The sequence below is a fragment of the Moschus berezovskii genome, chromosome 7 (genome assembly GCF_049115385.1).
Source record: "Moschus berezovskii isolate FMDL1 chromosome 7, NW_MosBer_1.0, whole genome shotgun sequence".
Classification (NCBI taxonomy): domain Eukaryota; kingdom Metazoa; phylum Chordata; class Mammalia; order Artiodactyla; family Moschidae; genus Moschus; species Moschus berezovskii.
The window spans coordinates 17,368,469-17,396,066 of record NC_142466.1 but is presented as its reverse complement, the minus strand read 5'-3'; the positions used below and the strand labels follow the sequence as shown (position 1 = coordinate 17,396,066).

General features: G+C 42.2%; 3 protein-coding genes across 5 annotated transcripts; 1 reads left to right on the top strand and 2 right to left on the bottom strand.

Annotated features, from left to right (window-relative positions):
- Positions 1-128: 128 nt before the first annotated feature.
- On the bottom strand, positions 129-10,907 carry TOPORS (TOP1 binding arginine/serine rich protein, E3 ubiquitin ligase). Of its 2 annotated transcripts, none has more exons than XM_055428106.2 (3): positions 10,624-10,907; positions 8,724-8,918; positions 129-3,678 (listed from the first exon to the last, which is right to left on the bottom strand). In XM_055428106.2, exons 1-3 carry the CDS (start codon positions 10,624-10,626, stop codon positions 763-765), a joined length of 3,114 nt encoding a protein of 1,037 aa, XP_055284081.1. In that variant the 5' UTR covers positions 10,627-10,907; the 3' UTR covers positions 129-762. The 2 variants fall into 2 exon arrangements, with proteins under 2 accessions (XP_055284081.1, XP_055284080.1); XM_055428105.2 differs by lacking the exon at positions 10,624-10,907 and adding an exon at positions 10,243-10,440.
- On the top strand, positions 10,494-11,212 carry TZMP1 (transition zone microprotein 1). The gene is made up of 2 exons (XM_088837864.1): positions 10,494-10,669; positions 10,995-11,212. Exons 1-2 carry the CDS (start codon positions 10,625-10,627, stop codon positions 11,115-11,117), a joined length of 168 nt encoding a protein of 55 aa, XP_088693990.1. The 5' UTR covers positions 10,494-10,624; the 3' UTR covers positions 11,118-11,212.
- An 894-nt stretch (positions 11,213-12,106) lies between these two features.
- On the bottom strand, positions 12,107-26,705 carry NDUFB6 (NADH:ubiquinone oxidoreductase subunit B6). Of its 2 annotated transcripts, XM_055428110.2 has the most exons (4): positions 26,389-26,693; positions 22,652-22,744; positions 15,864-15,908; positions 12,107-12,277 (listed from the first exon to the last, which is right to left on the bottom strand). In XM_055428110.2, the coding sequence occupies exons 1-4, from the start codon at positions 26,566-26,568 to the stop codon at positions 12,209-12,211; spliced, it is 387 nt and encodes a 128-aa protein (XP_055284085.1). In that variant the 5' UTR covers positions 26,569-26,693; the 3' UTR covers positions 12,107-12,208. The 2 variants fall into 2 exon arrangements, with proteins under 2 accessions (XP_055284085.1, XP_088693989.1); XM_088837863.1 differs by lacking the exon at positions 22,652-22,744 and having other exon boundaries at positions 26,389-26,705.
- Between the last annotated feature and the right edge of the window lie 893 nt (positions 26,706-27,598).

The window sequence follows — 27,598 nt, the reverse complement described above, 5'->3', positions numbered from 1 at the left end:
TGTTTGAGGTTAAATGCAATTCACATTAAAACTGTGAAATTCAGTATTTATAACACAAGGATAGCCTTAACTATTTTCAAGATTTTAGCTCCACTAAAATGATTTAAAAAAATACTGCATAAAAAAAATTTATGGATTGTTTTAAAGTGTTACTGTTTTATTTTTTCTTTTGTTGAATACACATTTGCTTTACTGGCAGTCCAGATAAACAAGTATATAAAGGAAATATTTAAATTTTTCTTTTGGCAGATGTCAAGATAAGCTGTGCAGATTAAAATGCCTCAATTTAACCTGAAGAAATGGTTTTGAATCATACAAATTTTTACGAAGAAAAATAAAGACTGTCCAAAGGGATTCTTCTAGCTTATAACACATTTCCAGAATAACTCTCAAAAAGAAATTCAAAAATACTCATTGGCTACTTTAAAAATAGGTCAATACCATATGGCTTTACGAAACAATTTCTAAAATTTTTATTTTTTACTTAAAAAGGATCCCAAGTTTTAAATAAACTGCTAGCAATATCATTTTCTTCACTTAAAAGTGCATATCTCTGAGAGTGGAACATACATACTTTTTGAACAAATAATGTTTTTACAAATTTTTCTTTAACACCAAAAAAAAAAAAAATCACAAAATATTTTTAACGGGGAAAAGAGTTTTCACCAAGTGTCACCTCTAAATAGATTGCAGTAGATGACACTGTTCTTTTTTCTTCTCTTTTTATACCATCAGAATTCTCAAAGAGATGCTTTGGCAGTTTTAACACAAATCATGGTCTCCACCAAGAGACACTGACATTAACGATGATGTCCTCGATGGCTCAGTCTGAAAAGAGACATTACTGGGTTGGCTCTCCAAATCAGAGGCAAAGGTGCTCTCTTCTCTTACATCAAGAGTTTGTTCAGTTGAAGCTGCCTGGGGTGATATATTATCCACAGTTTTATTGGCATTATCCAAGTTGTTATTAAGTATGGTAATATCACACTCCTTGCTCAGGACACCAAATTCATCTTCTATTGTAACTACATCTTTAGATTCAAATGGAGCCAAAAATTCACTTTGGAGAGGGTCTTGAGGACCACTAGGGTCACATTCTATATCCTCCTTTACTTCGGAGTCTTTATCACTGTCACTGTCAATGGTAATAACAACTGGGGAACGTGAAGCATTATCACCATGGTGTTTCTTATGCTTCCTCTTATGCTTCTTCTTTTTCTTTTTATGGTGTCTGGTTGTATCAGTAGCTTTCCCTTCATAAACTATCTCTACACTCAGGCTGCGGGTCCTTCTTTTTCTCTTCCTGTGCTTTGTCTCTCTGTCTGATGACCGGCTATCTGAAAAGCTGTCACTCTCATTTTTGTAGCCTCCATCCAATTTTGATGAAGATTTTGAATAATGACCGTCCTTTACTTTAGAAGCAAACTCGTGAGATGGTTGAGCAACATCATTCGTACCCTCCAAATGCCGTGTTTTATATTTCCGTTTCCCACCAGGCTTTTCATTTCTCACCCGGTCAGGCCCTGTAGATGCAGTCTTTGATCTACTACTAGATAGGCTCCTTGATCTATGCCTTTCATAGTAGTAGTATTTCCTTTCACTGTGATTATTTTTCTTCCGAGCATTTGTTCTTTCAGAAAAGGATTGAATTCTAAGTTCTGGACTTGACGACTGTCTGGAATAGTGAGCTCTGGACAGAGTCCTTCTCCTGTAAGATGACTCATAGCCATCCCTGTCCTTGTTTCTACTATAATAAGTATACTCCCACTTATACCTGCTGCCATAATTATTTCTCAAATAGTAACGATCTCGATTTCTGCTCCGTGATCTTCTTTTACCCCGATCACTGCTACGAGATCTTGATCTGCTAGAGCTTTCACTACTTAGAGACAGAGTTTGGCTTCTCCTTGACCAACTGCTATCTCTGGTTCTTGATCTCTTTTTGTCTCTTCTACCTCTAGGTCTACTACTCTCCCTGCTTCTGGATCGCTTGCCTTTCATTCTTTTCTTCCCATGATGCTTTCTACGATTCTTCTGATCATGCCCACTCCTACTCTGGGAATGTGAATCTGAACTTCTCGATCTTCCCCTCTTTCTGTGTCTGCGGGTATATGGGGAATACACTCTGTCTCCTCTGAGGGATGAGCTCAGGTCTCTGAGAGAGGACAATGATATAGATCGTTTCTCTTCCTTCTTTGAGTTGATTTTTGCACCAGAATCACAATGACCTTTATTTATTTGTTCATCCTTTCCAACGACAGAGTGTGGAGACGAACATCTACTAACATCACTATCACCAGAACTGTATGACTGCTCTTGTTCTTGTGTCTTCATGGTCTCCATTTTCTCACAAGAACCTATCTCCACCTCAGAATCAGAGGACAGTTCAACAAGTTCTGGGGTCCTCTCAGCTAGTGGTTTAACAAATCCAACAATAACACAGTTATCTGAAGAAGAATCACTGTCATTATTTAGGTCCTCATTGGTCTGTACTCCTTGTATCTGAGATGGAGCTCTTGCTGTTACAAGTTCTTCATCTGAACTGTCAGAAGTATTTAAAAGGGAAGACATGGCAGCATGCACCTGCTCTGAGCTTGAGTAAGAAGGTCCTGGAGTTTCATCATCCCATGGTGCTTGACTAACAGTGGCTACATTAACATCCAGCTCTTGGGTCTCAGCTTCATCTGGAGATATTGTTATGACGGAAGAATCAGAATGGCTACCTTCTTCATATGAAGGAGCAGGGCAATCATAATTAGCATGCTGATCAAAGGCTGCCATGTTAAATGGAGAACGAGCAAAACTGATAAATTCATGTATAAAATGCTCAGTCCGATTAAGCAAAAATGGCCTCAAATCAGATACAAATGCCTGACTCTCCAAGTCATAGCGAGTAACATTACTCATGATGATGTGCTGGACGATATTCACTAAAGATCCATGAGCTCCAAAGAGAACTGTGAGTTCACGTTTTAACCAGGGGACTAATCTGTGAAGGCAAGCTGGATTTCTACGGAAAAATTCAGCTGAAATGTCCCTGTAGCGACCACCATCTTCAATATTTCTTACTCGAGCACCAGCACGATAGAGAGTTCGCCTAAAATTAATGATATCCTGTTCTTGAATTTTCCGCAAAGATCTCTCATCTGTCGTAGTTGGCCTTCTTATTGAAATCTGTCTCATAAATGGAGGAATTTCACCATCTCTAGGTCTTGCTGAAATGCTTAACCCTTCAAATAGTACTCCACTGTCTGGTGGAGTTGTTGTTCTTCTATTCACGGTACTACTAGGTGAATAAACAGAAGCACTTCGTTCCCTTGTCATAGTTGTGCGATAGCGGAATCGTCGGACATCAGGAGTAGCAAAAGAGCCATTGTACGAAGGTCTCAGGACATATTCCTTGAAGTCATCTTCTGCCCTCACAGAATGAAAAATAGAATCAAAGGGCTGCTTACATAGTGGGCATTCAGCTTTGTTTTTTGACCACTCCTGTACACAGCGAAAACAGAACTTATGTAAACAGCGATCTAAGTAAGACACATTATCAAATCTATCCAAGCATATAGGACACTTAGAATCGGGAGATGCATCAGCTGGTACTGTCTGTTGCAATTTGCTAGTGCCAGCTTTAGGTGAAAAGTTGTCCATTTTAAATTCCTTAGCGGCTGATGCCATTATCTGTAAAAGGGAAAAAAATACATCAGTAACCTGACAAAAGTGAAATGACTAAATCTGAAAAAAATGCAAATAACTGAAACATACTTCAGTGAAAAGTACATGTCTGTAACATAAAGGGACAGCGTAGCATAGTAGTACAGTACTTAAAGCACAAGCTCTAAAGTCAGATTTCCTGGTTCATATCCTGGTTCCATACTACCAGTGCAATTATAGACTAGTTACTATCCTTATGCTTCAATTTCATCTGATGAGCACTAATACTAGAAACTGCCTCACAGGATTTGTGAAGATGTTTAAAAAAAGAAAAAGGTCTTAGAAAAAGTGCCTGGTACATAGTAAGCTCTCAAATAGTGCTATTATTCCTTTTAAAAAGATAATTTGAGGAAAATTTGATATATACAAAAAAGTGCAAAAGAAAATATACCAAGTAGCCAAATATCCACCACTCAGATTTAGCAACTAACATTTCCTCATGGTTATTCCAGATTTTTTAAACTGTCCCTTTATGTGTCCTTCTCCCAAGCCCTTCTCCAGAAAACAAAAACCAAAAATATCACAATTCTGTTATTTCTATGTATGGTTTTATATCTTTCATACACACAACCCAAACAATATGGACTACTTGTTTTGTTTACGGGATTATATATGTACCTTTATAAATAGCTTCAGTGAGAAAATTTGCATACCATAAAGTTCCCCTATTTGAAAAAGTTCTGCGGATGATTCTTTCAAACACAAAAAAGGATCTGTTAGTGAAGATTATTAAATGAAATAACTGTAAAAGCATTCAAGGCCAGTCTGGCTTACAGCAACTGCTAAGTAAATGTTAACTACTGTTACTCTATTATTACTATATTCAGTTCATCACTGACTCCTTTCAGTATCCCTAAGCAGCTTTTCTTCGCCTTTCTGTTTAATCTAGTCACTCACAAAGTATCTTGAAATCATGTTTTCAGCCTCTTTCCCTTATCTATTCTCACAAGGATCACTAGAATCTTAAAAATTCATTCTCTTTTCTTGAAATCTATCAGTTTACACTGGCCCATAACTTACTAAATGAATATTCAAGAGCTGAAATCTTAGTTGCATTACATCTGGGCCTTGTTCCCTGTTTAGTTGCTTTCTATACTAATCATTTTACAAATATTAAATGTTAGTTTCTTCTGTTTTCCTGGGCCTATTATCGATCTTTCTCCACCTCCTCTACCACAGGAAGTTTCATGACCAGTCACCAGCTATCTAGTCAAATAGTAAAACTGTAATTTTCTAAACGAGAGACTCACTGGCCATTATCTAGCTCTAACAAAAAACAAAACCCACAACAAAAATCTGTGATTGCAGAATATAAGTATTTCCCCACAGACTTCAAATTAATTTGCTCATCTAGTGCATCTTCGCTTTCTCAGAGCTGTATCTTAATAGGAAATCAATTAATGCTGAGCAAGTTTCTTCAAGGGGGTCCAAATACCTCCAGTCTTCTGTCTTGTACCCTGGGAATGCAAAAATTACCACTGTTCTTAAATAGAAGAGAACTATAAATATATTAATACTAGTTGCATTTTTGCAAACATATTTAAACTCTGAAGACTTAATATGACAAATTTCTCAGCATTTCCCCCTACCTCTAATAGTTTTAAATTCTCCGACTCAGGGGGGAAAATCTTTTAAAAACAAAAACTGTTAAGAGACTCTGTGGGCATTAGGGGAAAGAGTGGAGAGGGCATCAGATCTGGACTGATGACCAGGTTTCACCAAAAACTCACTCTGTCAACTGGAGAAATCCACATTAACTCTGGACTTTAGTTTGCCTCTCTATATAAGAAATCACTAGACTTTTAAAACGACTGGTGAATTTCTAGTTAAGACAAGTTTACCTTGTTTTTCTGGAATACAGAATTTTGGTGTTTACTAAACATTTCCAGGTCACAAAAAGGTTTATAACCCAGAATGAGTTTATTAAAGAGAATTATTTGATAATTTCAAATTCAAATAAAACAAAATTTCACTAATTATAAAATTTTTAAGATGGAATCTTAGCCCTCCTTTCCCTAGTTTTATAAGCCTGTTAACCAATTTGACAGCACAAGTGTATAAAGAATGATGAGTAACATTATGCATAGTAGGTAAAAAGAAAAAATTCTTAGTTCTGTTTCATATTTCTACACAGGAGTTTCCTTAGCTGTAAAGAATGGTATTCATGAGAAACATCATACAATGGCAATGAATGTAAATCATCAATAAGGGATTTACTCTTTTGAAATCACCACCAAATACTAAAAATATGTGCTAATTCAAATAAAGCAGAATTACCACATGACCCAGCAATTCCACACCTATCTATCCAAAGGAAACAAAACCATATGCCCACACAAAAGCTTTTAAATGAACAGCCGCTGTTGCTAAGTTGCTTAAGTTCTGTCTGACTCTGCGACCCAAGGGACTGCAGCCTGCCAGGCTCCTCTATCCATGGGATTCTCCAAGCAAGAATACTGTAGTGGGTTGCCGTGCCCTCTGCTACGGGATCTTCCTGACCCAGGCAAAGAACTCCTGTCCCTTAAATCTCCAACACTAGCAGGCGGGTTCTTTACCACTAGTGCCACTTGGGAAGTTAAAAAGTGATTTAATAGCTAAAAAGTGTCAAATGCTCATCAACTGATGAATTCTAAAATTTATCATCTTTAGAATTGGGGGTGGAAGGGAGGGTGGTGGTGGTGGCAGATGAAGGATGCCTCCACTTGTGGTATACCCGTACAATGTAGTATATCCATACAATGGAATATTTGACAATAAAAAGGAGCAAAGTACTGATGTCTGCTACAACATGGATGAATCTTTTCATTACCAATCACAAAATATCACATTATATGCTATTTTATATGAAATGTACAGAACAGGAGACTTGATAGAAAGTAGACTAGTGCTTGCTGGGTGTGTCTAGGGGAAGCCTGGGTAGGGATTATCAAGGTTTCTTTCTAGGATGATGAAAATGTTCAATTATAACTGCAGAAATATACTCCATAAACACATTAAAAACCACTGTATTATAAATTTTAAAGAAGTGAACTTTACAGATGAAATATAAATTATATCTCAACAAAGCTGTTTCAAAAATACAAATTAAGGCATAAAACAGAGTTAGAAAAGGGGCAGATTTGAAGGTTTGGGGGCTTCTCTGGTGGTCCAGAGGCTAAGACTCTGTGCTCCCAATGAGTAAGGGGCCTGGGTTCAATACCAAACCAGCCAACTATATCCCACATGCAACTAAGACCCAGCGCAGCCAAACAAATATATACTAAAAAAAAAAAAAAAAGATTTGTAGTTTTGCTGGAAGAATTCCGAGTTAGAATTCTAGAAGCACCCTATGGTAAACGTTTATCCTAGTACTCTAGGAATTAGGAATTCAAATTAATTTCCCCATGAAGAGAAGATTAATCAGTTCTTCTGAACCCTTCCCCTTAACTGCCTCCCAAATTCTAAATAAAATTTATCTTCTTTAGAATTGGGGGGAGGGGTGGCAGGTGGAGGCTGATAAAAAGAGTCGGGAGGCTGGAAATCTAAATTAGACCATAGACTGGACATTTAAAAAACCTCACGTTTAAAAAATTTAACAAAGTGATGCTTTCACGGAGTGATGTTAATTCTAACGCAGTCAGGGCTGAGAATCAAAACACTTATTAGTGATGTGATCTGCAGAAAGTTAATTTCTCAAAACCTTACATTTTTCTCAATTCTAAAATATGTTACGTAACAGTATCCACCTGAAAAGGTGGTTGTGTAAAGAGATATATTTCACATGAACCCTTGGCATAGTGCTTGGTGGGGAGTAAGAATTTAGTACTGTTATCCCATGTTATGTGAAGATAAAATTAATTTATGTAATTTCCATCACCCATAACTGATTATAAATGCCCAGAAGGATGACAAGCGAATGCTCCTTATATTAGTATCATTATCGTATTTAATATATCTAAGCAAAACGGCTAAAAAGGGTTCACAGCTGGATCTACTAAAAATATAGCCCCAACTATTATAAACAATCTGGGCCCTACTTATCTCTTGTGACCTTAAAGAAACCGTGTACCTCTCTGCACTGCAATCTAATCATCAATACCAAAAAATCAAACAGAATTTAAACGATCAACTAACCAGACCCTAAAAAATTTAAATACTGACCAGACCCAACGAAATTTAATTCCAGTCCCAGCAATAAAAGGAACTGCTTGAGAACCATTACCCTCTAAAGCCGCTCATTCCAGCTAAGCATGACTGCTTTGGCTGACTGTATAGCTTTCAAAGCCCAGAAACTAAAAGCAAACAAAATCCCCAACTCTCACCGTTATTAACTTAAATCTTCGGTAACTCTTTCTGAATTTATCTTCAATTAACTTGAAAATTACCTACCAAAAATTCTATTCACTTTTCCTCGCAAAGCAGTATTTGCCTCCTGTCAGTACTGCCCCTTTCCAGTCTACCAAAGTAACCCGTGAAGAGAGATGCACTGAGTGGACGGATGAAGTCACAGGCTCACGGGGTGTAACCGACAACTACAAGAGTTACAGACAGTTGCTTCCTTTGGTTGAGAACTGCCACCTGCCAGGATCTAAGGTACGCACCCCGTGCATTACATAATCACAACGAACTCCAATACTGTTACTCCCATTTTACAGACATGCTCAGAGAGATTAGGGGGCCATCCAAGGTCACACCTCTGGCAGCACCGAAGCCACGACTCAAGACTCGCACGTTTCGTGCTTTGTGTCGGGTTCCTCCCGCAACCCCCCACCCAGAGACCAAGCTCCTTCCAGTACGCGGCTGGGCTCGCGCTTTCGGGAGCGCTTCTCGGAAAGCAGCCTCCCCCGCCCACCGGCACGGATCCACAGGTGCGCCGCCGCAGCCGCTTGCCCGGAGCCTGGCCCGCCGGCTCTCCGTGGCGCCTCAGGCCCGGACCGCAGCTCTCTCGCCCCTGGGCCTCGCTGCAGGCGGGAGCTCCTGCTCTCCCGGCCCTCTTCCGACCCCCGCGCCCCATTGTTCCCGACCTCACTCACCTCAGAGGATGCCGGCGCAGGCCGGGCTGGGGCGCTCGTGGCCAGTTCCCGGCGGCCCAGAAGGCTGGGTCGGTGACGGCAGGATCCACGAAGGCGAACTCTCCGACTTCTCCGCCGGCCCTCCGGAGCGGGAGTGGGCGGGGGCGCTTCACCCTCCTCGCGAGACAGCGGAGACCCCGGCGGCTGCTGCGACCCCTGTGACGTAAAGCGCTCATCACCAATGGCGGACAGGGGGCGGGGCCAGAAACCAAAACCCACTTCCCGGCCCCCAGCGCGTCAAAACACAGCACCCGCCCGCGTGACGCATGCGCGGTAGAGGACGCCCGCGCTAGAAGCGGGGCTTAGCGCGCTCGGCCTGAGCCTGGCCCGAGCCCGGCCCTTCCCCCGCTTCCCTCCGCTCCCGGAAGGAGAGCGACATGACCCGCTGAGGACAAAATCGCTAACGTACCGTCAACTCGAGTAATCGAGTAATACCTGGGGATTATAAACTCACTATCTTAAAGTTCGCTTCTAACTTACCCGGAAGACACGATAACTAGCTTGGTCTCATTTGAAGGTTAAAGTCACTCAGTCGTGTCCGACTCTGCGAGACCCCATGGACTATACAGTCCAGGGAATTCCTCAGGCCAGAAAACTGGAGTGGGCAGCCTTTCCCTTCTCCAGCGGATCTTCCCAACCCAGGAATCGAACCCATTTGTCCCGCATTGCAGGCGGATTCTTTACCAGCTGAGCCACAAGAGCTGTGGTCTCATTCAAACCTCGCCCAATTCTGCGAGAAGTTAACTATCTCTGTCTGGTGTTCGATAAAGGAACCGAGTTATCCGGAAGGGAAGGGATTTGGGCTGAAACATTAAAAATCACCACGAGGATTCGAATGGAATCCCAAATCCATCTTGAGAAATCAACTCCAGTCAGGATGAACAGGGATCTGACATAAAATCAGTGGGAATTGAAATTTTCCCAAAACAGATAACGTCTTTTCCTTACCCGCTCTCCGAAATGTGTATTAAAACCCTGTTCAGATGATAGCTGAGATTACAAAAACAAAACGTCTGGAGCCTAACGCGGCCCCGTTTGCCCATCCTTCGCTTCAAATGTAAGCATCCCGAACATTCTAGAGCTGAACTTGGTACAACGGCCAGCGTGCCAAACCCCATCCTCTGGCTTCATATTTGATCGTGCTACAGTTCTAAGCATACAAATGCTCGATGAGCACTTGCTAATTGGCAGCTACATTTTGCCGGGTAATTCGTGCCACGTTATTTCTTCTTAAAAGTGGCTGATATCAACAAGCCATTGCGTTCTCAAAAACTTTTAAGAAAAGCAGTAACAGGGAGTCCCACAACGACTCGTCAGTTATATAAAAGCAGGTTGTACTCTAAAAGGTGAATACACGAACTACCTATACGGTGGTAACAGATCCGTTTAGAAACAGTAATTCTTTCAGTGTTAGACGTTGGCGTAATACTTAAACCGTGGATTATTTTTCCAAATAAACTTTTAAATGCACATGACGTACCTCATCTCGCATTAATACTGCTCTACAACTGCAAGGAGACCGGCTGAAGCCTATCCCTCACTTCAGTTCAGTTCAGTCGCTCAGTCGTGTCCGACTCTTTGCGATCCCGGCGGCAAAATAAACCCATTTCCAACGTTATTTTCTCGTTTCTCCCACTTCCTCCCCTACAGGCGGGCTGGGCCCCCGAGCACGTGACCCCGCCCCCCCAGCTCCTGGCGGAAGAGGCCGGCAGGGCAGACGGGAAACGCGCGGGGAGGCGAGTGGGCGGGCGCCGGCGCCCGGCTGAAAGATGGCGGCCGCCGCCCGTCAGCCGCCGCCCCGGAGGCTACTGTAGGGCCTGCGGCTTCCGCCCGTGCCCGCGGACCACCGCCACCGCCTTACCATGAAGCCAGTGAGTCGCCGCACCCTCGACCGGATTTATTCCGCGGTAGGTCCCGGGCTCGGCGGGCCTCCACGGGGTCTACGCTCGAGGCCCGCGGGTGGAAGGTCCCCTATATCTTCAGCGCCCAGAAACTCTAAAATCCATTCTTGAATTAAGCCTTTCACTTCCTAACCTCGACTCCGCCTCTTCCTGGAGGACAGGGTCTTCCGCTTCTTACGTATGGGCTACCAGGTGAACTCGCTTCCGGAACCACATTTATTCGAGTTTGTCACTAAAACCCCCACCTTAGCAACGTGCGCAGGAACCTAATGGGAGCCGGGAGGACGTGCCACTCACAGGTTGTTTTTACTCCTACTCTTGCATTTCCTAGTTGCTCCTCGCGGTCGTATTGCTCTCCTGGGGATACGTCATCTATGCATCAACTGTAGCTGCACGACGACAACTAAGCAAGGAATACCCAGACAAAATCTTCGGAATGAACGAAAATTTGTAATTCCTGTGGGTTTGATTTCATGCATATACAGTTCTTTACCTCTGATACATGTCTCGATTTAAAGTAAAATCTTTAATACAGTGATTCCAAATTCACTTTTGTATACCGTCTGTTATGCTGCTGCTGCTAAGTCACTTCAGTCGTGTCCGACTCTGTGACCCCATAGATGGAAGCCCACTAGGCTCCCCCGCCCCTGGGATTCTCCAGGCAAGAACACTGGAGTGGGTTGCCATTTCCTTCTCCAATGTGTGAAAGTGAAAAATGAAAGTGAAGTCGCTCAGTCGTGTCCAACCCTTAGCGACCCCATGGACTGCAGCCTACCAGGCTCCTCCATCCATGGGATTTTCTAGGCAAGAGTACTGGAATGGCTTGCCATATTCTCAATTTTTGATATACCACGAGGTTTGTCTTCTAGGTTCTCATATAACAAAGCCCAAGGATCTTAGGTGATGCAGTTGTAAAGAATCTGTCTGCTAATGCAGGAGATACCAGTTCCACCCTTAGGCGGGGAAGATCCCCTGGAGCAGGATATGGCAACTCGCTCCAATATACTTGTCCGGAGAATTCCATGGATAGAGAAGCCTGGCGAGCTACAGTTCAAAAAGAACCGAAGGAAAAGAAGGCGAGGAAGGATAACAAGGCAAAGTACATCTGACAGTCTTTTGATCTAGAGTTTCTAAAATACTTCTGAAATGTCTCCAGAAAGGCTTTAAAACAAAGTGTGCTGTAATTTCTGCTCTTATTTTTATTGCAACATTTCATTCCATTGTATACCTTCACATCAACTAGATTAAGTACAGTGTAAGAAAAAACTATCATGTGACTAAACAATTTTCTACGTTGTTTTCCAGATTAAAAATGGCCAGAAAAAGTAGGTGACTGACCATATTATTTTTATTTAGCCTGTCCAGTTTTTACTTATTGTTAGATAATTCAGTCTCAAATTGTACAGAGAGAATGGCACAGGTTGGGAAGAAACAGACAACACATATGTGAGTAAACTTTATTACTTTTCCAGAAAATATTTTCAATAAGTTGGTAATGTAGCAACAAACTTAGGCTCATACACCTTTGAAATTTTAAAGTAGTCTTCAGTGATGTTGATCAGGAAATTCTTTCATGGGTGGGATTACTTCTCCAGTCTCCAGAATTGTATCACCCTAGAAAAACAAAGGTGCATTAGTGATAAATCTTGTCAGTAGAGATAACAGTTCCCCTTTGAGCTCGTCTGGAAAACCTAGCTCAGTTCTGGCATTCACACTTTAAAAATGACATAGGTAAGAAGCTGTCTAAAGATAAGAAACCAGTATCCAAAATCTTAAGGAATAAGAAACAAATAGGGGAAGTTTTACTCGAACTAAATGACCACAAAGAACATGAAAGTTGTCTTTACAAAGTGACAGAAGGAAGATCTTTATTTGCTTGGCCCCAAGAAAGAAATTGTAGGGAAACAGCTTCACTTCAATACAAGGTGGTATATATTCCCGGCAACTAAATATGGTAAGCAGCTGCCAGTTTACTGATTGGCTCAGAACAGATTTTAGAGACAGACCTGCAAACTTTGCCTAGGCAGCTTGTCCAGCTGTTTTTCCAACTTTCCAAACCTAGATACAGCATGTGTTGCAGAACAGGAAGGGACTTTAAAGCTAGAACCAAGTAGTGTGAATCCTGGAATCCTCCACTGACAAGCTGTATAATTTTAGGCAAAGTACTTAGTTTTCATTTCAGCTTTCTGTTTAAGACAGCAGATTCCATAAGCCTGATGGTCCATGAATTGACTGAGTAGGGCATAATTATCCCATCACCACCTGCCATTCCCTGTCCTGGTTGCTCAGGACTATAAACTTGTATTAGTATAAGCCAGTATACATTTTGGGGAAAACCTGTTACCACAGCCAGCTTTACCCTGACACAGTAATTAATAACCTGAACTGGTATGAATGCTGCTGTAATAAAAATTGAGCTACATGGCACTGGCTTAGCAGTCTGGCTTCAAGACACTGGCACTGGAGGCTAAGAGATGGAAACAAAAGGCACTAATCACTTAGAAGCACCAATAACTTAGAGGTTCTAGGAGAAGTACCTGGAAAAAAGTTATAGTATGGGTTTAACTACTACACTAATGGCTGCCTTAGGAATGTACTTTAAGAAATGTAAGCCCAGGTAAGAAGTGGCTGATTTGAGAATAGAAATAAGAATCTAAAAATTCAGGACCATGCAATATTAGAAAATCAGATGGACTGTTTCTGAATCTCTAAAGAGTAAGAGCTAACACTGAGAAGATTCTGAGAGGCCCATAAAGCTGAGTAAACACAGGGACCCAGCACCACGCAAAGACCAGACTGAAGCCAAGGTGGCCCTTGAGCCAGAGTACGTCTCAGTGGCGTCCACATAGCTGCCACCAAGTGGAGAGGCAGCAGGGCGAGCACAGTGACATGGAAGGGCTTGGTGACTGTGCACAGACCACAGACGCGGCAGGTGGGACTGACAGCAGCGCAGAGATCGGACTCCTGGCAAGCTTTTCTCTCCATGCCTGCCAAATGTGAGAACTAGATGGTCCAAGAAACCACACACAGAAACAAAAGCCTGTGATTGTTTTCTCTGGCCTTCAACCTTCTGTGAACAGGAGGTAGACTTTAAAGGCTGTAGTCCTCACTTTAGATGTGGTCTAGATTGATAAAAGAAAGGATGCGCCCCCGCACCCCCCACCCCCACCCCTAGAAGTCAGGAAGAACAATGAACAAAGGTGTTTCCTCCAGAAGCAAAATCAGTCCCATTCAAGTAACTTCCCACACACGGGTTAGGAGTCTTCACAGTGTTTGACCAGTGGGGTTTCAGAACCAAGTGACTGCTATGCTGTCCACATTCCACTGTTGAATAATGGGTGTGGTTTGAGGGGACACGGGATACAGTTCACTTGTCATTGATCCTCAAATCTCTAAGAGAAGAATCTCCAAGATTAACCTTGACAGATATTACTGTGCATCATCTGGCAGTCTCAGGTTGCATTGATGGAATGGGATCTTGGTGTTTCTCCCAAGGAAAAGGACTTGTGTTACATGTGTAGGAAGAAGGAAGCAGAGAGCCATTTGTTGACTAGAAAGATAGACTGTGGCAGAGACTAAAGATATGAGAGGCTGGGAAATATAAAAAAGCACAAAGATATCTGGGACCATGAGAATAAGTCCTGGCCAACAGGACTTGAATAGAAGTGATGTAAGCTACATCCAAGCTTAGACCTTAAAATCATCCTCTGAGATATTCAACCCTGTGATCTTGGAGCTGCATATTCACAATGGCCTAACTATAATTGTCTGATCTATACTAGTCTGTGATATCAACAGGAAATATACTTTTGGTAAGCCACTAGATTTGGGGGTTTATTTCTTACTGTCTGTCCTATTCCAAGGTATGTACAGATGAGCACTCTTCAGGTCCTCAAAGGGGCAACTTCTCAAATGGGTCAATGGTACAGAAACAGGAAAGAACCACAGTAGCAAAAAATACGGACGTAGGAGAGATGCTGTGGAATCACTATGTGGTCAAAAGAGATCCTCCTCTTCCTTCGAACAGTAATGGCAAAATAAATAACAAACATATAAATGGAAGATGAATAAATTACCTAACTGGTTGAAACCAGCAAGATAAATGAAGCTACCTGGGCCCTGACAAACACCAATTATACACAAATACAGGAGAAATCTATTTCCTAAAGCAGAATTCCAACTGGAAGAGTTAGCCAATTTTGGTGGTTCTCCCTAAAATTCCCTTCTGCTGCAGTTGTCAATGGATTATTGTGACTATGTCATTTGATGGAAGCAAGAATCTACATGGAGTTTTGTTTTCTGCTGCTGCTGCTGCTGCTGCTGCTAAGTCACTTCAGTCGTGTCCGACTCTGTGTGACCCCATAGACGGAAGCCCACCAGGCTCCCCCGTCCCTGGGATTCTCCAGGCAAGAACACTGGAGTGGGTTGCCATTTCCTTCTCCAATGTGTGAAAGTGAAAAGTGAAAGTGAAGTCGCTCAGTCGTGTCCGACCCTTAGCGACCCCATGGACTGCAGCCTACCAGGCTCCTCCATCCATGGGATTTTCTAGGCAAGAGTACTGGAGTGGCTTGTTTTCTAGAAGTACATAATTTAGATGGTAATTCATTATCTGTGACTAGAAATAGGGAACATGTATTTGTATTTGACTCTGCTAAACAATAACCTCATGAACAGCCAGCAAAATACCAACTGACTAATAAGTAACCTTTTAATGGTAAAAAGAGCCATTTTAAATTAGGTTAATAGCCTACATATCCATAGTGTACAATTTAAAGCACACAATAACATTTTAAATTTACATATGGAGAGGTTATGGTCAAACTGTCACAGGAAATGACAATAAGTTTGGAAATAATAAGAATTCAGTTGCTCTTGCAATGCCCAGGTGTCTGCTCAGGACAGTGCCCTAAATCCTTAACCCACAAGAAAGAGGGCACCAGTGAAAAACTACTGGGACTTTCAGTTCACTTGAGGACTACAAAGGTCACACAAGTTTTACAGCCAGGGTGAAAAGAATGTGCCCATGTCCCAGGTTCAACTCCAATTGCTACATCACACTATTTCCTCTTTTTTTTAAAAAAAAAAAGAATATGCAATAGGTACTTAAAACTTTCAGCAAGAAGAATTTTAGTCTAATGATCATTTGGGAAGGGAGAGAGAATTATAAGCAAAAGAAAAAAATAGGTGTTTTAAGACTTACTGGAAATATTCTGGGCTTCTTTTCAACGATGGTATATGGTTTTGTCTGCAATAAAAGTAATTCTCTGTTAATTATGGTTTTAGAGTTTTTTCTAAAATAAATCGATCATATCCCAAATTTTTACTAAGCTCCAGGCTCATACATTCAATTATTTACTGAAGATCTACTTGATCAAACAGGCATTGCAAACTTAACCAGGCCCAACACTTAACATCCCTCAGCCCCAAACTATTCCCTATCTCTGTGACGGCACTTTGATTCTCCTAGTTACAAAGGCCAAACACCCTGACTTCTTGGCAGATCCTGCTGACTCCACCTTCAGGATTTACCCTGAATCTAAGTGCTTCTCACCACTTCTAATATACTACTACCCTTGTCCAAGCTGCTACCATTTTTTCACCAACTAGTCTCTTGGCTTCTGCGTGTACCCTCCTACATTCTATTCTCCACAGTGCAGAAAGAGTAGAGTGATTTTTTAAAATATTTATTTATTTAGCTGCACTGGGTCTTAGTTGCAGCATACAGGATCTTTAGTCGTGGCAGGCGGGCTCTTAGCTGCAGCATATGGGATCTAGCTCCCTGACCAAGGATCGAACCTAGGCCCTCTGCATTGGGAGCTCAGAGTCCTAACCACTGGACCACCATGGAAGTTCCTACAGTGATTAAGATGCATCACTCCTCTGCTCAGAGTTTCATAATTCTTAAGAAAAAATAAAAAAGTCAACGTCCTTGGCCAACTCTCTGATCTCATACTAGCTCCCCCCACCTCACTGCCTGCATTGTAGTGGCAGTGGCGCCTCCGTGTTAGTACAGTCTGCCCGCTTGTGCCTCAGAACCCTCCTACTTCATGATTGCTCTGCCTGAAATGCTTTTCTCCATATCCTCAGTTCATTAACGTTTTTCAAAGAGCATTTCCTCAAAGAAGCTTAATTAGAATAGCAGTCCCTGTCATTCTCTAGTCTTTTACCCTTAAGTTTTTCTTCTACAGACTTAACCACCTCCTGTAACATTATCTTAGAACATTTGCTTATCTGTTTCCTGCCAGTCTCCAAGACTAGACCAAACATTTCATGAAGACAGGGACTCAATCTGCCTTGTTCAGTGCTGTATCCCTACAGCGTTTAGAACAGTGCCTTGTACACTGCAGGTGCTAAATACATGTACTTTAAGCACACACATCTGTATAAGATACCACACCAAAAAATTTTAAAGATTATTGGCATGATGTAAGACTTAGGCAAATTGGAACCAAAAGCAGGACAGAAACTCATAAAACAATGTGAGGACATTCAAATGTCTCTAAAAACTGCAGCCAGAGGCAAGAAGATACTGAAATACCTTCACAGAGAATGCTCAATTCAATGCAGCATAAAGGGATTAGCTGAAGTGAACTGGCTGTAACAGTACTGAGGATGCAGGCCTACCCAAACCAAGAGAAAGAACAAGGCAAAGGAGAGGCCTGTGGAGATCTACTGACACACAACCTTCAATTATGTCCATCTGTCCAGGAAAAACCATTTAGAAGTATGAATTCCACAGATAAGCCGCCATATTAATGGCTCAAATTGTCAACCCAGCAACTGCAAGTAGTTAAATCTTCTTCTCTGAGGAGATAAGTGTTTTTTCAATTCTAGAAATATTCAGTTAAATATAGCTATGACAAGGTAAATTAAGCCAGAGTATAAACAGGTGAATGTCAAATTTAATAAGAATTCTAGTTAAAATGCATTTAGATCTGTGAATTTTAAATGTAAAAAGATTTTCCTTTTCAGGGTCATTAATGTGTCCTGTAAAATTCAGCAGTCCCCAACATTTTTGGCACCAATAGTCAGTTTCCTGGAAGATAATTTTTCCATGGGGATGAGGCGGGGAGTGGTTTCAGGATGATTCAGGCACATTACATGTACTATCACTTTATTTCTATTATTATGACATCAGCTCCATCTCAGATCATTAGGCATTAGAACTTGGAGGTTGGGACCCCTGCCATAAATACTTAAGAATAAAACTGAATATATAAAATATATAAATGCAGTTTAAAACATTTAAGAGAATTTCATGATGTTTGTAAGTGGAATTGTTTTATGGAAATTGAATTTGAATTATCCAAAGATAATAACAAAGAAGAGAGACTATTCATATTTTACTAGATGTATATCTAGTTAACAGAATTTTAAAATTGAATTAAAAAAAATCAAGGCAAGTCTTTAAATTTGAAACTAAGAAATTGAATATTAATTTATATTTCGGGTAACTAGAACAGTTATTTCAGCCCATAAAAACCACTCTTAGAGGTTTAAAAAAAAATTTCACAGACAGTAACATTTTTTCTTCTCTAGGGTCCTGCATGTTAAGACACTGAAAAAAATAAGAGGTATAATAAAACAAGGCTTCCCTCATAGCTCAGTCAGTAAAGAATTTGCCTACTGTGCAGAAGACCCAGGTTTGATTCCTGGATTGGGAAGATCCCCTGGAGAAGGAAATGGCAACCCACTCCAGTATTCTTGCCTGGAGATTCCCATGGACAGAGGAGCCTGGTGGGCTACAGTCAATAGTGTCGCAAGAGTTGGACACAACTTAGTGACTAAACCACCACCATCATGATAATAAAGTGGCCTGTGAATGTGTAGGTCAACATGAATATAAAACTTTGTTTAAGCTCTTCAATGACAGAAATGTAAACTACACTCTCACCCCTAGCCATACACTGTTCGCCCCCTTTTAATGGCTGAAGAAAGATTTTCTGTTGGTTTATAAAATGAAACACTAATCCCCAATTCTTTCCCACTGGCCTCCACTATGATGTTTCTACCACATAGACAGGCCATGTCCACTCAAACTTCCACAGAAACTGACAGGGCAGCACATACTCCTAAGCAAATTTACTTCCTTCCATCACCAGAAAGCCTTACTTTACAAAGTTCTACTTTAATTGTGCAGGAAGAAATTTTCCTCTACATTTCTAGGCTCTTCTTGTTGGTCTAAGAATTAAGTTAACATGAGACAGATTAATAGGAGAAAAGCAAACAAAATTTAATAACATCTATACATGGGAGAGACCCAGGAGAACCAAGTAACTCCCAAAATGAGTTAAATACCATCTTAGGTTAAAGACAAAAGAAAATGCTGGGAGTAAGTGTTTGGGACTTCACTGGAAAGGAAGGCAATTCACATGGAAATGGAAAAGCAAAGGTTTGGGAAACAAATGTCTGCTGGACCATGAGAGACGATGGGACACAGTAGGGAATTTCAATAGCCTTTGCTAGGTTCTTTCCTGTCTACCATATCTAGAGTTCATATAGTTATCTATGGTGATAATTTCCTTCCTGGAACAGGTCTTCTAATCTACATTATTTTAAGAAGTTAGTGAAAGTGTTAGTTGCTCAATCTTGACCAATTCTTGCAACCTGATAGACTGCAGCCTGCCAGGCTCCTCTGTCCATGGAATTTCTCCAGATAAGAATACTGGAGTGGGTAGCCATACCCTTCTCCATGGGATTCTCCAGGTCATCTTCCCGACCCAGAGGCTGAACCAGAGTCTCCTGCATTGCAGGCAGATTCTTCACCATCTGAGCCACCAGGGAAGCTCTATCTCTTGTCTAACACTGTCCGACAGAAACATAATGGGAGTGGCTTACATCATTTTAATCTGCATGCCAGAGACATTGTGGAGTGGCAAATGTTGCTTCCCTGAACTTTCAAGGCTAAAAATTTTAAGAGCCAAAATGACTGTGAAATTTGATTTTATCCCCAACTTGAGTTATTTCTTTAAAAAGTATCTTCTGGCTCACTACTTTTTCATTCCCAATATCTCTGCCCTAATCAGATTCTCATCAACTAACATCTAGTAAACTGCAACAGCCTCTGCTGATTTGCCTGACATCAGTACTTTCCTCCCTCCAACTCACCCTACAGTTCTATGTTTTTTATGTTTTCCTAAATAGATCAGTTCAGTTCCGTCATTCAGTTGTGTCCAATTCTTTGCAACCCCATGGACTGCAGCATGCCAGGCTGCCCTGTCCATCACCAACTCCCGGAGCTTGCTCACACTCTTGTCCATTGAGTCGGTGATGCCATCCAACCATCTCATCCTCTGTCGTCCCCTTCTCCTCCTGTCTTCAATCTTTCCCAGCATCAGGGTCTTTTCCAATGAGTCAGTTCTTTACATCAGGTGGCCAAAGTACTACAGCTTCAGCATCAGTCCTGGATTGATTGGTTGGATCTCCTTGCAGTCCAAGGGACTCTCAAGAGTCTTCTCTCAACACCACAGTTCAGAAGCATTAATTCTTCAGTGCTTGTTTTCTTTATGGTCCAACTCTCACATCCATACACGACCAATGGAAAAACCATAGCTTTGACTGCACGGACCTTTGTTGGCAAAGTAATGTCTCTGCTTTCTAATATGCTGTCTAGGTTGGTCATAGCTTTTCTTCCAAGGAGTGTCTTTGACTGTAGCATGGCTGCAGTCAAAATCTGCAGTGATTTTTGAGCCCAAGAAAATAAAGTCTGTCACTGTTTCCAAAATAGATCAAGCCCCCCTACACACAAACCTTCAAGTTACAAACTTTCAAAGCTGCAAATGTGTCCGCATGCCCAATCATGTAAGGCCTGAGCGAAATTGCAGCTTGCCCTCCATCTCCTATTGCTGACAATCCTTCAGCTCTATTGTCTTCCACCCGCCTCCCTCCTCCAGTTAGTAAGCCTTCTTACTCATTCACCTGATGCTGGCCTCTGTATGTCAGCTGTTGTACTGTACTCCTATACTTTTCAAGGTACTGTTGTTGTTCACTGTCACTTTTAATATTATTTGTGTGAAAAATACTATAAACCTATTACAGTACAGTACTTCATAGACCATTGTGTTAGTTGGGTACCTAAGCTAACTTGGTTGGACTTAAAAAAAAAACAACTGGATTTAATGAACATGCTGTCAGAATGGAATTCATTCATATGTAGACCTACTGTATATCACTTTATCAACTCACTCTCCTATTTAAAAATGGAAAGCTTCTCACTGCCTGCCACATAGAATTCAACGTGCATAAAACTAACCTCCTGTCATCACCACCACCAAACTCCAGTATAACCTCCTCACTTCATTCAGGTTCTGACAACTTACTCTGGCTTGCCAACTCCATCACTGCCCCAACCACACTTCTCCCTGATGTCCTCCTGCCCATGCTTAGGTTCCAATCTCCTACCCCAGGTTGCTGCTGCTGCAGCTCTCCAAACAGGTATACTAATCAACCCCCCGCCCCCCATCCATTCAGGACCTAAGACTCATCACTGTGTACAAGAATATCCTCCTCACTCTTTGGGTTATAAAACTCCATGCTGGGCAGGCAACTATCACCAGTCTCCTTCCATTCCACTCCCTGAAATGTACTCTTTGCTCACCATGCCTGGGATCTAACACCCTACACCAAGGTGTGCTGTGCTAAGTCACTTCAGTCGTTTCCGACTCTTTGCAACCCTATGGACTGTAGCCCACACCAGGCTCCTCTGTCCATGAGATTCTCCAGGCAAGAATACTGGAGTGGGCTGCCGTGCCCTCCTCCAGGGGATCCTCCCAACCCATGGATCAAATTCGTGTCTCATGTCTCCAGCATTGGCAGGCAGGTTCTTTACCACTAGTGCCACCTGGAGAGCCCCCACCAAGATATCCTGAGCCTTTAAAATAAGGCAACAGGCTGAGTTCAATCATCACATGCAGATCTTCTGGACACACTGAATTCTAAAGAAAGTAAGTTGTGAAAAACCAGATAGAACAAAGGAAAAGGAAACGATGACAAAGACAACCTTTACCCATTTTGAATTCTATCTCATATCAGATCTGTGCTCAGTAAAAAGGAGCAGAAATTCTGCTCTTTCCGGACTCAGGACCCCGAGTTTGTACCAGTATTATTAGGTCAACTACATCCCTGATCATTTAAACATCCTTTCTACGAGGAAATACGATTCAAGTTGTAACCAACTGATATAAAGATTAAATTTTCTGGGACATTCCTGGTAGTTCAGTGTTAAATGCATCCGCCTGCCAGAGCAGGAGACATGGATTCGATCCCTGATCCGGGAAGATCCTACATGCTGCGGGGAAGCGCATGCATCCCAAACACCGAAGCACGCGCACCCTCGAGGCTGTGCTCTGCAACAAGAGAAGCTACTGCGATAAGAAGCCTGCGCGCTGCAACTAGAAAAAGCCCCCGCTCGCCACTAGAGAAAAGCCCGTGTAGCAATGAAGACCCAGCACAGCCAAAAATAATAAATAAATAAAATTATTTTTAAAAATTAACTTTCTGAAAAGCCACGCATTAGTTAAGTTTCATTAAACCTTCTACTGAAAAGGATTCAAAGTAATTCGAGATCAGTTATAAGTGGCAGATTATTTCGACTAAGTAGAGGAGGGTAAGGCAAACCCATAGAGGAAATAATTTTGTGCAATATCAACAATATATTCTGGGATTTCCCTGGTGGTCCAGTAGTTAAGAATTCGCCTGTCAATGCCGGGACACAAGTTCCACCCCTGGTCAGGGAAGATCCCACGTGCCATGGGGCAACTTAGCCTATGTGCCACAACTACTGAGCCCACTGCCCTAGACCCTGTGCTTCGCAACAAGAGAAACCACCACAATAAGAAGCCAGTGCACTGCAATGTAGAGCAGCCCCACTCACTGAACCTAGAGAAAGCCTGCCCACAGCAACAAAGACCCAGCACAGTCAAATATACTTAAATAAATAAATATTTTTAAAAATAAATTCTGAAAAACACATACTTAAAGCATACTTACAGTCACATGATACTTGAGATAATAATGAATAATCCAGACAGGAATAAGTACATGGGTAAAAGCAAAGATACTGTGTCGGTATGTCTTATAGATCTGGGGGAGAAAAAAAATACATGAAATAAATAGATTTCTCACTTTTGGCCAGACTACAGTAATATATGCATAGATATATGCCTTTAAAAAGACTTCTAAAAATATCCTTAATATAAGTTTATGATAAAATATGGCAATAAAAAGTGAGAGTAAGTTTCATTGATTTAGCCAGACTAATCAAAACTACAGAATTTTCAGGTAAAGTCATTTCCCTGATTTATCAACTTCAGATACGCACGATCAACACCATCTGTATCATTCCAGGTGTAGGGCTGACAACCGTGAGTATGCTAATGCTGGAAAAAGAATGTTTTACCTACTGGGATAAGGGTGTCCCAAGCTCACTGTGAGGTGCCTTTACACATGGCTATTTTTAAAAAGAAAGGCAAAAGACAGCTAAAAATGGGAGTTTTTCCATGGCAGCCAATTTCAGTGAAAGAGACCTATCCTTTCAGGGAATGGATAATCTAGATTGTAAGTGCTATAATAGATATGATTATGGAAGAAAACATTAACTCTAAGTAAGACAGATTTCAACAAACGATTATTTCCTTAAGTCACTGGCTGTCAACTTTCAATCAGTGGCTGCCAGTGAGTAATATCAGAGATACAAAGTGGGAGAGGGGAGGAGAGTTGAATTTTACCACCATAAATTAGTATCGAATACATTCTTTGAAAAATCTGCACCAGACTTTGCAGCACAGTAAGAAAGTAGATACACATGGATTTCAAAGTGAACTCCTTCAATTACTAGCCCTGTGACCATGGGTAAATCACTGAATTTTTGTAGGTCTCCATTTCCACACATTTACAATGAGGATAAGGAACAGTTTCTACATTATAGCAGTAAAAAATTAAAGTTTTAACATACATAAACGTGCCAGGCACAAAGTAAGCACTCAAGTGTTACTTAGTACCACTATTATTAGTCAAAGTCCCAAGGAATTCTGAGATACAGTATTCATCACCCATAATTGATGTGACTTAACAATGGCTTCAAGAAAATGTGAAGAGACCCTGAAAATAAAGACAGCACTTGAATCATTTTCTCCAGAGTAAAGTCCAGGATGACATTCTTTAACAAAAGAACGTGTTAAATGTACATAATGGTGGCTAAGGATGTTCAGTTCAGTTCACTTCAGTCACTCAGTCATGTCCAGCTCTTTGCAACTCCACGGACTGCAGCACAACAGGCCTCCCTGTCCATCAACTCCCTGAATTTACTCAAATTCATGTCCATCGAGTCGGTGATGCCATCCAACGATCTCATCCTCTGTCGTCCCCTTCTCCCGCCTTCAATCTTTCCCAGCATCAGGGTCTTTTCAAATGAGTCAGCTCTTTGCATCAGGTGGCCAAAGTATTGAATTTTCAGCTTCAACATCAGTGCTTCCAATGAACACTCAGGACTAATCTCTTTTAGAATGGACTGGTTGGATCTCCTTGCAGTCCAAGGGACTCTCAAGAGTCTTCTCCAACTCCACAGTTCAAAGGCATCAATTCTTCAGCACTCAGCTTTCTTTATAGTCCAACTCTCACATCCATACATCACTACCAGAAAAACCATAGCCTTGACTAGATGGACCTTTGTTGGCATGGTAATGTCTGCTTTTTAATATGCTATCTAGGTTGGTCTTAATTTTCCTTCCAAGGATTAAACGTCTTTTAATTTCATGGCTGCAGTCTCCATCTGCAGTGATTTTGGAGCCCAAAATATAAAGTCTGCCACTGTTTCCACTGTTTCCCCACTGTTTCCCCACCTATTTGCATGAAGTGATGGGACCAGATGCCATGATCTTAGTTTTCTGAATGTTGAGCTTGAAGCCAACATTTTCACTCTCCTCTTTCACTTTCATCAAGAGACTCTTAGTTCTTCTTCAATTTCTGCCATAAGGGTGTTGTCATCTGCATATCTGAGGTTAATGATCTTTCTCCCGGCAATCTTGATTCCAGCTTGTGCTTCATCCAGCCCAGTGTTTCTCATGATGTATTCAATATACAGCCTTCATGTACTCCTTTTCCTATTTGGAACCGGTCTGTTGTTCCATGTCCAGTTCTAACTGTTGCTTCCTGACATGCATACAGATTTCTCAAGAGGCAGGTCAGGTGGTCTGGTATTCCCACCTCTTTCAGAATTTTCCACAGTTTATTGTGATCCACACAGTCAAAGGCAATGCATCTGGTATAGACACGAAAGCAGAAATAGATGTTTTTCTGGAACTCTCTTGTTTTTCCATGATCCAGCGGATGTTGGCAATTTGATCTCTGCTTCCTCTGCCTTTTCTAAAAGCAGCTTGAACATCTGGAAGTTCATGGTTCATGTACTGTTGAAGCCTGGCTTGGAGAATTTTGAGCATGACTTTACTAGCGTGTGAGATGAGTGCAACTGTGCGGTAGTTTGAGCATTCTTTGGCATTGCCTTTCTTAGGGACTGGAGTGAAAACTGACCTTTTCCAGTCCTGTGGCCACTGCTGAGTTTTCCAAATTTGCTGGCATCCTGAGTGCAGCACTTTCACAGCATCATCTTTTAGGATCTGAAATAGCTCAACTGGAATTCCATTACCTCCACTAGCTTTGTTCATAGTGATGCTTCCTAAGGCGCACTTGACTTCACATTCCAGTATGTCTGGCTCTAGGTGAGTGATCACACCATCGTAATCACCTGGGTTGTGAAGTTTGTACAGTTCCTCTATGTATTCTTGCCACCTCTTCTTAATATCTTCTGTTTCTGTTGCTGCTGCTAAGTCGCTCAGTCGTATCCGACTCTTAGCGACCCCATGGACTGCAGCCTACCAGGCTCCTCCGCCCATGGGATTTTCCAGGCAAGAGTACTGGAGAGGGTTGCCATTGCCTTCTCCTCTGTTTCTGTTAGGTCCATAGTATTTCCGTCCTTTATTGAGCCCATCTTTGCATGAAATGTTCCCTTGGTATCTCTAATTTTCTTGAAGGGATCTCTAGTCTTTCCCATTCTATTGTTTTCCTCTCTTTCTTTGCACTGACCACTGAGGAAGGCTTTCTTATCTCCCCTTGCTATTCTTTGGAACTCTGCATTCAGATGGGTATATCTTTCCTTTTCTCCTTTGCTTTTCACTTCTCTTCTTTTCACAGCTATCAACAGCATATCAATAGGACCTCTTCTTTTACAATAATTAACATGGAGCTACATTACCAGTTAGAGGCTTATTGGGTAGTCGAGTGTAGTGTTAATTGGTCTGTGTAATCTCAACCTCAAAAATCATGCAAGTGTCCTTGGATACTAAAATCATTGGATTTTAACTCTAGTGAATCCTTGGCCATCCTTCTGAGGAAAGATTTCCGCAGTCAACAAAAAGCCAAACCTGTAGCGTCCTGTATAATCTAGGCAAAGATTCACCTCCTTCTCATCACACTTGAGAGCCAAAGGGCAGGACAATCCCAAAGCCATACAAGCTCCGAATTCCTGACTCCCAGCGCATGACTGTTGAGACCAGACGGAGTCCCAGACAAGCCTAAGTCTCCATTGAACCTGACTCTCCCTTGGGGAACTTCCGGGGGCAGAGCGAGTCAGTCCTTAATGCGGCTATAGCGAGCAGGTTATCTCAGCAGCCAGGCCGTGGACTGCGATGGGACGAGAGTGGGGGTGGGGGTTGGGGACGGCGGTCACTCACCACGTTCTTCCAGAGAGCTCCGTCTTGCAAAAATTTATTCCAGAATTGCTCCACAGGCGACACCCTCCGCGGAGGCAGCACCGGTTCCCGCGGGCTCAACTCCTGATCTTTCAGCCATCGCCTTCTCAGTTCTCGCAGCTGCTGCAGCCGCAGTTTCTCGTCGGGCGTATACCCCGACATGTCGCTGCTGATACCAAGGCAGCAGGAGACGGCGCGCACCCGAACCAGGGGCTTGTCACTCACGCGCGCTCCCGCTCTGCAAAGCGACCTTGCGAGGACGCCTGGGAGCGGCGCGCCGTTATAACGTCACTCGGCGCCTGCCTCCGAGCGACTCCAACCTGCGCGTGGTGGCTGGGCATGCGCAAAGCCCTGCACACCTCGCCGGCTGTACTGGTCCAAGTTACTAGACGCGGCGGAGGCGGGGCGGGGCGGGGCGGGGCGGCGGGCGCTTAGTTACCTGAAGAGTACGAGAGGTCGGAGGCCTAGTGGTTCTGATAAGGTAGCACTGGTGATGGATGTTGGAAGAATGAGGATGTGTGACTCAATGAACGTGACGTCCAAGTGTAAAATTCTTTATTTGCTCTCCCACCTTAGAATTTCTCTTCCCGTGACCTACAGAGTCTGCGGAGACGTTGTCTTTTGCCAGTGACTGGAAGACGGACCCTGAGCAGCTGCCTCGGTCTGTTCCCTCATCGGTTGCTGTTATTGTTTAGCTGCTAAGTCGTGTCTGACTGTTTTGCGACCCCTTGGACTGTAGCCGGCTAGGCTTCTCTGTCCATGGGATTTCCCAGGCAAGAATACTGGAGTGAGTTGTCATGCCCTTCTCCAGGGGAATCTTCCTAACCCAGGGGTCCGCAATGCAGGCGGATTCTTTACCGCTGAGCTGCTGGGGGAAGCCCTTCCTTCACCTGTACTGTACAAGTAAGAAGAATCTCAATATATAGCAGAGTTGTACACATTCACCCTTTGATCCGGTATTCACATTTCTAGAATTCTATCCTAAAGGTATAGTAGTAAAAGTACGTGCAAGATTGTTCACTGCAGCACCATATAAAATATGGAAATTCCTCAACAAATGGCTAGTTGAATAAATTGTAAACGAGTGCAATGAAGTGAATGCCTGAAAACATATATTGTTCAGTGGGAAAAAAAGCTTCATGGAGAGAAGTGTACATAGTACCTTCTACCCAAGAAAGGGAGGACAGTAGTA